We start from the raw sequence: 12788 nt of genomic DNA on the forward strand, positions 1-12788 counted from the left end.
CGCTGTGTGTGTTGTTATGGTATGAATCGTGTGTTGGGAGAGGCGGGGTTGGAAGTGGAAGTCACGGGGGAGAAGGGCAGTGGTGATCTGGACACACACACACACGCACGCAGGTGAATGTGATGGCCAGATCTGGATTAGTCACTCTCGCACACACACACTCACATGCAGAAACACACACTGAGGTGGTGTGCGCCAGGCCAGGTTTCTGCAGCGCAGAGCAGGCTGCATCCCAGCAGTCACCATATGGACTGGTACTGAAGTCAGAACACAGAGAGATGGAGGGACGGAGTCAAAGATAGCGGGATGAGAGGACGTAGGTAGAAACCAATGGCAGCAAGGACGGATGATGCGGAGGAAAGGGAGGAAGATTGAGAAAAAAAGATGCCAGCTATTTCCAGAAGGGAAATAAATGGGAGGAGGGCAGTGGTTGGTGCAAAAAGGGATGGAGAGAGGGTGAAATATGGAAGCTATTTAGGGAGAGGGGGGTAAGAAAGGCCAAGAAAGAAAGGAACTGAGGGGAAAAATGGAAGAGAGGGGGAGGGAGGGAAGATTGAGAGAAGTAAAGAAAGAGAGTGGCAAGGTAGGAGGTGAGGGTGGTCTAAAGGAGGAGGGAAATAGGGAACAAGGAAGGAGGCAAAATAATGAATTGATACGTGCAAAGAAGGATGGAAGTAGAAAAGGAGGGATGAGGCAGGGGAAAGGGAGCAGTAGGAGGGACTGACTGAAGGAGAGAAGAAGGATAAAGGGAAGGAAGGGAAGGAAGAGGGGTCTAGGAAACAAGCAAAAGTAGGAAAGGATAGATACAAAGAAGGATAGAGGGAGAAAGAAATATTGGAAAAGATGGAAGATAAAACAGAGAAGGTAGAGGAGGACTCAGAGAAGGAGGGAAAATATGAAAATTATGCAGGGAAGGAAGAAAGGGAGGAAGGTTGAAGGGAGGAGGGAGCTAGGAAAAGAGGAAGGAAGGAAGCTAAATCATGAAGGGATTAATGCAAAGAGGGATGGAAGGAGAAAAAGAAGAAAATAAGGATGGATGAGGCAGGAAGAAAAGGGAGAGGTAGGAAGGCTGGACTGAAATACAGAAAATGTAAAGTTTAAAAAGTAGGAAGGAAGGAAGGGAATTAAGGACAGACACTAGGAAAGATAGGAACTAGTAAAGGATGGAAAGTAGGAAACAAGGGTGAGGTCGAAAAGAATTGATTGATGGGAAGGACAGAGGGAGAAAGGAGGAAAGGAAGAATGAAACAAAGGATTGAAGGCAGGAAAAAAGGAGAGTCGAGGGATTAGGAGCATAAACAGATGGATGCATGTATGACGGATGGAAAGAGGAGAGAGGATGGAGGGATTAGGTAGAAGGAAGGGAGGATGGGCTGCCTCCAGGTTAGATGGAGGGATTGTTAGAATAGAGGTTGAGTCACCAGCCAGAGAGCTCATGTAAATATAGTCCTGATGGAGGAATTAAAGGAACAATTCACCTAAAAATGTGACTCATTTTTACTGTTATACAGAAAAAAATCACTAATTACTGCATTGGAATGTAGTATATTAATAATTAGTGTAATTACATGGATCTCTGAGTTGTTTCACTTATTGTCGCATTAATACAGCAAAAACAAACTTTTAGGCAATTTAGGTCAACAAACTACAAAATCCACCTTCAGGGAGCTGCCAGCTGGCCCGACATCACTTCCTGTTTTCAGACTTTAATGAGGTTTGTGACTTTTCATCTCCGAGACTAAAAATGGCTTCATTTATTGTAATTCGTCCGTAAGATGACTTTGTCCTCATTGATTTGATTTTTTTTTCCTAGGATGGCGAAAGAATGACCCCAACCTGCTCTGCCTCTGATTGGCTGGTACTCATTGCCTTCATTGGTTGAGTTACATTAAGACATGAGTGATGATTGGTTACGATAAGGATCAGGGTGAACAAACCTTCGCCATCCTCGGGAGAAAAATACTGCTTCCTGGACAAACCCTGGGATTTGAAGTCTTCTAATTTTTCCTGTACTCAGTAGTAACTCACTTTCCCAGGCACCGCGAGCTCTCGTCTGAGAAGCCTGGCTGGTTGCTGGTGAAGAAAACACAGTGACACATGGCAGGTGTTTTGTAAATAACAGTTTATTTGAAAACCAGGTGTCAGGCTCTCTGTGTGTGGCCAGTTTAGCTGCTGCCCTGCTTGGCGGCCAGCCTCTTGTCTCTCTCCTCGGCGATGGTCAGACGAATTCCCTTTCCTCTGGGCAGGGACACCCACGGCTTGTTGCCCTGGAGACAGAGAGGACGGAGAAAACAGTCATTTGTTAATTTGCTGATCAAAGGGAGCAGTTCATGCAGGTGGCAGACAGGTGAAACCTGGGACAGATATCTACAAAAATCAACGAAGCTGATGAGCTCAAACATTGAATATATTGTCTTTTAACTGTATTCAATCGAGTACAAGTCAAAAAGGATTAGCAGGTTATCACATTCTGCTTTATTTAATTTTTTTTTTATCTGTTAAATCTGTAAATCAAGTTGTAGAACAGGTTTCTATTGAAATCTGCTCAATATTAACTCAGAGGAGACGAGCCATTAAAAACATGCTGCAAGGATTTCAAGAAAGACGATGACGTGACGAGATTTGTCGAGTTCCCGTGGCCAACAGAAGCTCAACACTTGATTGTGCTAACGTTCATCCGACAGCCAACTCTTCAGCAGAAGGTGAAGAAAAGTGCCGAGCTGAGCCTGTCGAGTAAATGTCACGCAGCACAAAGACGACTGCGCCGCTGACAGCTCCGGTCACATCGGCGGCCAAATGAACGCCAGGCGGCGGAGAGAAGTGCACTACGTTTCAATACGGATACGCTCCACGGGCCAGGTCTCCATTAATCACTTCACGTGTTTGATCGTATGGGTTAAAGCTCAAATCACAAAGCTTTTAACACAGCGTGGCTCAATATCTGCCTCTATTTATGAGTCCTTGTCAAGATCAGCAGGAGAAAACAAACACTAGAGTTTTACATAAATACAATATCCAATAGTTGGGTCACTGTACAATTAAGTATCAATCATGTATTTAAATCCACTGGGACATTCTTAGAATGTAAAGCGCAGAGCAGATCACATTAAGCAGCAACTTAATTATTGTGTTTTTATTAATCTGGTTGTTCCCCAACAAACTATTTCAGCACTTTTTTACCCTCAGGATGGATTTTTTTTTTTTATATTTATATTTTGTACTTTATGAAACTGTGTGCTTTGACTCATTTTTGGCCAACCAGCCCCTTTCTTGTGAGCATTGGCTGCCTTCCTGTGCATCAGGAGCACCTGCTTTGTGTTACATACTCAGACCTAAGTAGCTTTTTATGGCATATTTTACTATGTATGTTGGCATCTTGTACTGTACTCGTTTTGTCATTATTTCTAGTCTAAACAATGCGTCCTCACGGCATGGTTAGTATTTATTATGAAATTAAGCTTCTTGGGTTGATGCATTCAGCTTTTATTTTTCATTTCTTAAGGGGCCTTGTACATTAAAACTAGTTTCCACCTTGTGTTTAATTGACTTGGAAAATCTCAGAGGTTCTGAGCTCTGCGGAAAGTCAACTTGTGCTTGAAAGACGAGGTTTTAAAGATGATTTTCTGAAGCGGTGAAAACTTTTTCGATTGGGATTTTCTTGTCAAGGAGCTCAGAACTTCTTAGAGGAATTGGTAGTGTATTTTCATTGCTGATCAAAACCAAGAAATGTCATCATTGCTCCAAAAGTCATCTGAATTCTCTCTTAACTGAGACAATAAAATATTCTGTTTATGGTGAATTCTGCTTTATGGGTATGAAAAAATCCTGACACATCATCTGCGAGCATGTCTGAATGCATCAACAGTCAAGTTTTGCTCTTAGTTGCACTAAGTCAGCTCACAGCCGGTTCTTCTGGGACTGCTGTGTTCAGACCACAGACCAGAACATTCCTGTGTGTTCTCACCTTGCCGATGACGAAGATGTTGGAGAGCCTGGTGGCGAAGCTGTTGCCTGTGCTATCCTTGACGTGAACCACGTCGAAAGAGCCAGGGTGACGCTCCCTGTTGGTGATCACACCAATACGCCCCAAGTTAGCACCGCCAGTCACCATGCACAGGTTTCCTGGAGGGGGCAGAAGGTGGGAAGTTATTTAAAGGATCGGCACATGAAATTCTGATTCTTTATCTTCAAAGAGCCACAGTCCAGCAGCGAGGAACGTACCAGTATCAAACTTGATGAAGTCTGTAATCTTGCCGGTGTCCAGGTCGATGCGGACCGTGTCGTTGACCTTGATGAGGGGGTCTGGGTAGCGGATGGTGCGGGCGTCATGGGTTACCAGGTGGGGGATTCCCTTGGTGCCAATGATGATCTTCTTCACCTTGCACAGCTTGTACTGCAGAGGAAGAGGACAAAAGTACAAGACAGTTAAAAAACTGCACGACTGAAAATGCAAATAATGAACAGATAAAGACCGAGCTCGAGATTCAGTTTGTTCATCTTTAAGAGTAAAATTCAAGAACTTTTCAAGCATTTAACAAATCAAATTACTATAAAAAGGACAGGAATGCTCCATTTCTCATATCAAACAATTTTTGCTTTATGTGAGTGATTGTGTCGATGGAACACCAGATTATCCTGACCTTGAAAACACAATGTCCAAATTAAGCATTTTCCAAACTTTCCAGACTTTGTATGAATGTGGTTTGGAAACTGAGAATCTCTAACTGCAACTGACAAAAATCTGAATCTTTCATCTTGGTGTCAACTGTCACCGACTCTGCCTCGCCAGTCTGCTGCTGTAATTCTTCACAGTCGAGGATTTTTACCAGATTTGACGAAGGTTTTGGAGATTAAACCAGTTTGAAACACCATCGGCTGTCGCTTCTGATCTTCAAATTTGGCGAGAGGCAAAAACCAAATCCTTAAAGCCCGTCTCACATGCCGATTACACCTGCTAGATCTGCAAAGACTCTGCCACAGCTCAAAACTCAGCCAGTAGAATAAACTTTGCTTCTGAGTCATGTAGCAAGAACCTGCTATTACTGACAATGTTTTAACCTTGATTATGACCTCAAACTGTGACCTTTTGCCACGTATCCTTCCATTTTCTCTCAACATTCTTGAAGTGATAGAATTTAAATAAAGGAGGGTACTTCAGCCTTGTTCCCCATCATCTCTGCTTACTTCCTGTTTTACTGATAATTGACTTTTGAGACAGTGTCAAACAGCATCAAGGTGTGGTCTGTCCTCAAAGGTTAGGGAAAAGGACTTGATGCTAAAAATTGGCTTGATTAAAGTTTATGTTTCTTACCTTGGCCTCCTCAGCAGTGATGCGGTGGACGGTGAAACGTCCCTTCACATCATAGATCAGACGGAAGTGCTCGCCTGTCTTCTCGATGCTGATCACATCTGGTGAACAGAAATCAGCCAAATCACTTTTAACCTGTAGGTGGTACTTAAACATAGATAATAAAAAACAGTTTTACTTTTACAGCTAACCGACCACATCTCTACTCCTTATTTATCTGTAGCCACAGACATTACAAAAAATTCTACCTGAGAAGGTCACCATTGCTCCTAATTTAAGAACTGATGCTGAGGGATAACTCTTACGTTCACTATGATCCATCCCTGGTTTATTCCCATCTTGTCAGGCCAATTCACAGCATTAAGTAGCCACACTCTTAGAAGTGCAAACCATGACAGTATGTTGACTCTTTCCAAACTACACATCTCAACAGTATGCAAATATTCCACCACTACTTCCTATCTATTTTACAGCTTTCAGTCCACTTCAAATCTTTAGTATTAGCTGACTTGTCTCAGGCTCCTGAAATACCATTATAGAATTAAACTACACATTGAACACATTAACAGACTTGCAGCTTTCTGACAGCAGGACGTTCCACATATGTTCAGGTATCTCGCTCATTTACAGTGACGCAAACAAATCAGGTAGAGGGGTCAGTATCTTTCAACACACTTAAGGTTACATGAACAGCCAAATGTGGACAAACTCATTCTAGTGTCCTTTTGGCTCAAGTTTTATCTTGCAAGTGCTATGAATGACTGAAAGTCCAAACACTCTGCACAATGAAATACAGTTGAAACGTTTAAAGTTAACTGAAACACCGTCAATTTAGTAAAAACAGCTAAATTGTATTTAAGAGGAAGCATTAGGACAATCCACCATCATTAACAAAATACTTCATATTAATTCCGAGAAGCATCTGAAAAGAGTAGCCATCAATTTTAGCGCAACAGAAGTTGTTGTGATAAAATTCCTCCTCTGCTTCTGGCCCAGAGCGACCGAGTGTTTATGTGTAGGTATATAAAGAGGTCGTGGTCGTGCTGCGAAGGCGTCCCTTGGATTTGGAAATTAAAACGCCACACCTCTATATGAGGCTGTTGGCCAGCATCAAGGTGGAAAGAAAACTGACGAGGCGACAGATCTGAAAGAGGCGTGACTGTGAGAGTAAAATAAAATCAACTCTCCTGCTGAAGGCCCAATAATTCTTTCATTGCCATCACTGAAAAACATTCAGAATGGCAAAAAGATGAGGACAAAACATTGAGATTAGGCTGATGGAGTGCTGAAAGTTAAGTCTGAGTAGCATGATTCAAATATTTTTATGCCAAACGAATATGGTGAAGCAGAAAATCAACATTTACGTCAGTACAACATAAAATCTAACAAAGCAGAAAGCTTCTCATTCCTAATATTCTCTCAAACTGGCTGCAATCCATCCCAGTCTTCTCCGGTATTCCACTACAAAATCAAAAGTGACTGAATACGTGAGCACCTGACCTTTCAGACAGCCAATCAGAGGACAGTGTCAGATCTGACAACCCACACTGAAGAAACAGACATAAAGAAAACTGAATCTGCTCTTGAACAGAACTTTTAAGTTTACTCAAAGAAAAAAAAAGCTACCCAATCTCAGAGTTACACTTCCTTCCCCACACTGTGCATCCCGACTGGGAGGCAAATGTTTACTTGCCCTTTATAAGATTTGACAATAAATTCTAAGTATTTCAATCTAATAGCTGGAGCTCAGAACTTCTTAGAGGAGTGGTTGTGTAGTTTCAGCTCATTGCTGATCAAAATCACATATTCATCATTGCTCCTTCTGCCTCCTAATAACGGACAAGCATTTTTTTGCATAACTTACACCCTACAAATTCAACTACAATACCACAGCATCAAGCTCCAGTTCTACTTAATTCTACAACACATGGCCCATAAACAGCCCAACAATAACCAAAGACCCATTCTGCAGAATTTGTAAATAATATCTGACTTAAAATTGAGATTTGAGCTGCACTGAAGGCTTTAAAGTCATCTAACAAGTCAACTCACCCATGAATCCAGCAGGGTAGGTGACGTCGGTGCGGACCTTGCCATCGATCTTGATGAACCTCTGCATGCAGATCTTCTTCACCTCATCCCCAGTCAGGGCGTACTTGAGGCGGTTCCTCAGGAAAATGATGAGGGGCAGGCACTCCCTCAGCTTGTGGGGACCGGTGGAAGGACGAGGAGCCTGAGAGAAGAATCGTATTATTATCCTCCATCATGAGGGGTGGCTGCGAACGGTCCATTACATTACTAATGGCAGCTCGAAGCTTTTAGCCATCCTTTTGTCTCAAGTATTCTCGTCCATATTTAAATTTATTTAGTAGTATGTTCAATAACACTCTAAACATCTCATTTATCCTTTATGCATACTATGAGACATGTCTTCATAAATGTAGTGGGTCCTAGCTCAACAACACTTATAACCAGTAGTACAAGCTTTTATTTTATACTTTTTTCCTTAAAGCCAGAAACTATTCTGTGATGCTGAATGATAGCCGGTCAGCTGATGAGAAAAATGGGCTGAAATAAGGCCTGCTTTCACAGCAGTTGCATTGGCACAATATTCTGTAGCTGATCTAGATATGCATTAAACTTCTACTGTACTTGCATTACTAAAGCACAGTCCCAGTTTGTGCCTCTAACAGCTCATTATAGAGCAACAGAACAAAGCATGTGTTTATCTGAAGGCTAATTCCCCAAAAACTGTTTCTGAAAAACCCAAGATTAGCTCTGTTTTATAAAGCATTTCTAACCAGTTGCATGACAGCCATTCAGTCAGCTGCATACTGAAGGACAGTTAACCAGTTTACCATACTGCAACTCTGCTCCCAATGAAAACCAGTTGTGACACATCTTTACGACAGCTGGTTGAAAAGCTAGACTGAACAGCACAAGTCTTTCAACTCCAGGTTTTATAATACAAATTCTTTCCAATTCCCGAAAAAGTACATCAATGTGACTTTCAATGCGATGCTTTGCTCTTTAATCTGAATGTGACTAAAGTACATGTGAGGCACAAACGGCCTAATGCAAACTTACTGTTTTAAATTCAGGTACACGTAACATCCATGTGTAATACGATAAACCATGAGTGAACAACCCTGTCTCTCCTGCATACCCATCCTTCCCAAACCCCGAGAGTTCTCTACTTGCGCTCCCACATTACTAGTGTTTGAGAATAACGACTAAAAATGGCAAAACCAAACAACAAAAGTTAAAATCAAAGTATGGGAACTGGAAGAAATGTTACTTACGAACACTCCGGTGAGCTTGTCAAGCATCCAGTGCTTCGGCGCTGCGACGCGCTTCAGGTGCTTCTTCGGTCCTCTTGCCTGGAGAAAAACAGAAGTAAACCAGTCAAATAACGGGACACACGACGGGCAGTGGTGATCGGAGAAAAGTTGCTCTCCAGTTGTTGGGTGGACTGAGCAGGAAACCCCGCTAAAGAGAGTCTATACTCGATCTGGTTAGCATGGTACGCTAACATGCCACAGAAATGAATGCCGATTAGCATAACCGGCTGCGGCCTAGCCATGCTAACATTATCGTTACTCGTTTAACAGAAGTAATTGACTCATTTTTATTCCTACGTGGAGGTGTCATCCAACATGTACAAAAAACACCCGTGGTCGCGTACGGTTAAGCGACGAAAAGCAAATTTCCGTTTATTAAGGAAGCTAACAGCGTTAGCCACAGCCAAGCTAACGAACCGTGGCTGATAAACCCAAAGTGGGCTTAGGTCATTCTAAATCATCCATAAAGAGCGAGAATCGATGCTTCTGGTTACAATTTAGATGTCTACCATTTTATAAGATGTGGAATTTCAATCTAGGACATATATGTTTGTGATAATACAACAGCAAAAACTGATGTTTAGTGATTATTTCAGAGAGGAATTGTGAGGGAAACCTGCTCACCATGTTGGAGTCTGCGGGGAAAAGGACCTCGTCTCTTCCGGTATTGAATGATAAGGCGGACTACGGCAGACTGGGAGGGACATAAGTGCTGAATCTCGCAATTACATACAGTAACAAATAATCGCAAACACTGCACTTAATGAAACGTAACTTTTCCATACATATTTGATACTCTATAAGGCGCCATACAGTTCAACCAAAACATATCTATTTATTAGTAGAAATGAAAAATGTACTTATTTTACCTGCTAAAATAACTTGAAGTGGTGTTAAGTGTGAATATTCTAATATCAATAGAGCACATTTCAATCATAATAGGAACAGGAGAATTTAATGAAATGCTTAATTGAACTTGAGTTAAAAAGGTTGAACAAATACCAGTTATATAGGCTACGATAAAAGAAATGAAGAAGAAGAAAATCAAATTATTGCAAGTTGACTATATATCACTGGAAGTGCCTGTTTTAATTGAATGTACAATTTTCCATTCTTTTGATGCACGTGGATTGAACTAAAAATAGGGCGACAGATTTTAAATATCCCATGCATCCTCCATGTGGCCCTGCTGTGAGTGCGTGTTTCAGCCTGTCCTGATCAGGAAATGCCACTCTCACAGTCAGAGCCCAGTCCTGTTTACACTTATGGAGATAAAACTCCTCCTGGGTCTTTGTCTTCCTCTGCCAAATGATACCAACTGATGCACACATGCCGTCTCTCTCTCTCTCTCTGAAGGCATCTCTGCTTCCCCCCAGGCTGCAGGAGTTAATCCCAAAGCTCAGGACAAACCTGGGCTCTTTTTATACCTAATTAAAATGCTCCTGTGTGTGCATATTCGCACATTTATCTCTGGCGACCCACTTTATTTTCTTATTTTTCTTCTCTTGAAGCGTAAATTTTGTGTATGCACATGTCTGTATCCAGCAGCATCAACCCACTAACCTACATTTAATCCTAACAATTTTTCCTCACATTTTGCAAAGCGATGGAGGAGCACAGCAACAGCGCCTGCAGCCAGCAGCAGCAAGTCGGGGAACATTCATGTTTTCTCAACTTATATTTCCTGACCCACTTCCTTAAAAATGCTGCTGTGCTGATCACTGAATCTGGGAACCCAGGAAGTTCAGGAATCCAGGAAGGATTGAAGACAGATTCCTGGAGTCAGTTTACAAAAGTTGAAGGAATAAAGAGGCGACTTTTGTTTGGGCTGGCTGTCTCGAGGCTGGATTATTGCTTAATAAAGATGTAGAGTGTAATAATGTCCAGCTGACGGCTGTGATGAAATGAGCCTGCATGGCTTAAAATGGATCTAATCTTGTGTTTACAAAGAAACACACACACCAGATTCAGCCTATTTAAAGTGCTTTTCCTACTTTGTACAGCCAAAACAGGTCACTGGTAGCATCCCTTTTTTTCATTGTGCTGCCATAACCGTGTTAATTATCTGCTTCTTCTGCAGTATTTATCCACTTATCCAGCCTAAATTTAACCAGGAAGTCTCTTGAGATACATTGCCTCTTTAACTCGAGAGACCTGATGGAGATGACACAGAGTCGCTTTAAAAAAAATATTTTACAGCATTCACATATAGCTCAAAACACAGGAAATGAGGGGCATGAAGGTGAATTTAAAATACAGTATATTTCTATAATTACTTGTCTTATATACTTTATGCTGATGCCTGCTGTGTCTATTCTTCTCTGTATTGTTTATTTGATTTTTTTCTTGATGAATAGCTCACCTGTTCCCACAGGAAGCAGCGGTGAAATGAAACCAAGTACACTGACTCAGGTTCTGTACTTAAGTACAAATTCGTTGACTTTATACTTCTTATCCACCAAATCTCAGAGAGAAATATTGCACTTTTCACACCACTACATTTCTCTGACAGCTTTAGTCCCTAGTTACTGCAGATTACAATGTTTCATACCCTTCCTATCCAGTGAAAACCACGTATCTCCACCTTTTCTGATAAAGTGTAGTAGAAGCCCCTTGGATCAGCTGAAAAAGCATCGTCACGAAGCTGAAAACAGACTTTTTCTGATATACAAGGTTCTCACAGGACAGCCAGGCTACAAACATGTGTTGATCTTATAGAATATAATGCATCGCTGTAGATTAAACCAGCCAACAGGATATAAAGTAGTTCGAATGAGCTCAACCTGAAACACCTACAGCAGTAAAATGCAGCATTAATGCAGCAGGAATATTAATCCACAAACATCAGATATGATAGAAAAACACTGACAGGAACATTTTACTGCAACATGAACACTTTTACTTTCGTACTTTCAGTACATCTTGCTGATAATACTTACATACTTTTTCTTAAGTAAGGCTTTGAATGCAGGACTTTTACTTGTAGTGGAGTATTTCACAGTGTGATATTAGTACTTTTACTGCTGCAAGGTGATGATACATGCAGTCTTTGATATTATGGAATTACTTATACACACCAAGAAGGACACAGCAAGTATATTACACATCATTTCCTTACATGCTCTGTATGTCAAAATCATTTTGATGGTATTTTATGGCTCTGTTATTACCAAATACAGGTTTGCTGTGAAGAACGGTGTCATTTGGTAATGATTACAGAGAGAATGGAAACATCTGACGTTTCAGTTATTTGTGTTGAGTTGAAGCAGTTGTTGATTTCAGGTGGAATTTTCCCTGAAAAAAAAAAAAACGCTCCATGTAAATAAACAGTACTTCCTTTTCAATTATCATTGGAAAAACTTCATCTTCATGAATGTACATGTCTGAAAACCTGCAATACTTTTATCTGAATACTGTTTCTGCCTCCAACAAGCCTCCTCTCTCAGTGTTGGACTGTTTTTGTGTTTTATGTGAGCTCCACAATGTCCATGTTCATTTAAGCATCAAGAGGCAGCCAGTCTGTTTGTTTCTGCTTGAAATGCACTGAGGAACACTTCCTGTAATGTTTCATCCACTTGAAGAGTTACTGTAATTCACTGTTTATGCTACAACTGTAAATGTAGTTGTGTGCAATACTACCACCACCACTAGATGGCAGCATTGCATCAGGGTCCTATGTAAACCTGACATTTCCAGAGGAGAGTTAGATCATTTCAACAGTTTAAAGACCGAAAGAAGTAGGTAAAAATGACGTATTCACACTTTTAATGTAGCTAACATCCACTGTCACATTATCGCATCGCTTTAAATGGAGCAATTCTTTTTTTTCCACCTGAAATCAACAACTGCTTTTAAACTCAACACAAATAACTAAAGTAACAGAAGTGTCAGTTTTCATTTTCCTTATTGTTACCAAATAACATAATTCTTCCCAGAAAATTTGTACTTGGTAATAATAGAGCCATAAAATAGTGTAAATTAATTTTAAAATGCAAAGAAATTATGTCTGTGATGTGCAGTTACCACCACATGACAGCAGATGGAAGCCTTGTACAAAAAAACTGACAGGAACAGCCTTTATACTGCGTGATACTTAGTTTTCTAACTACATAATAACAGTACTGAATCATTGTCACTGC

At 41.0% G+C, this 12788-nt stretch overlaps 1 protein-coding gene and 2 non-coding genes across 3 annotated transcripts; all 3 read right to left on the reverse strand.

Annotated features, from left to right (window-relative positions):
• Positions 1–2107: 2107 nt before the first annotated feature.
• Positions 2108–9326, reverse strand: rps4x (ribosomal protein S4 X-linked). The gene is made up of 7 exons (XM_041964734.1): positions 9274–9326; positions 8611–8688; positions 7361–7541; positions 5312–5409; positions 4222–4393; positions 3965–4122; positions 2108–2267 (listed from the first exon to the last, which is right to left on the reverse strand). The coding sequence occupies exons 1-7, from the start codon at positions 9274–9276 to the stop codon at positions 2166–2168; spliced, it is 792 nt and encodes a 263-aa protein (XP_041820668.1). The 5' UTR covers positions 9277–9326; the 3' UTR covers positions 2108–2165.
• On the reverse strand, positions 3667–3739 carry LOC121627038. The gene has a single exon (XR_006007998.1). It is a non-coding gene; the product is annotated as a small nucleolar RNA SNORD61 (small nucleolar RNA).
• LOC121627039 lies at positions 7051–7125 on the reverse strand. The gene has a single exon (XR_006007999.1). It is a non-coding gene; the product is annotated as a small nucleolar RNA SNORD61 (small nucleolar RNA).
• Positions 9327–12788: the final 3462 nt, after the last annotated feature.

The sequence above is a fragment of the Chelmon rostratus genome, chromosome 23 (genome assembly GCF_017976325.1).
Source record: "Chelmon rostratus isolate fCheRos1 chromosome 23, fCheRos1.pri, whole genome shotgun sequence".
NCBI lineage: Eukaryota > Metazoa > Chordata > Actinopteri > Chaetodontiformes > Chaetodontidae > Chelmon > Chelmon rostratus.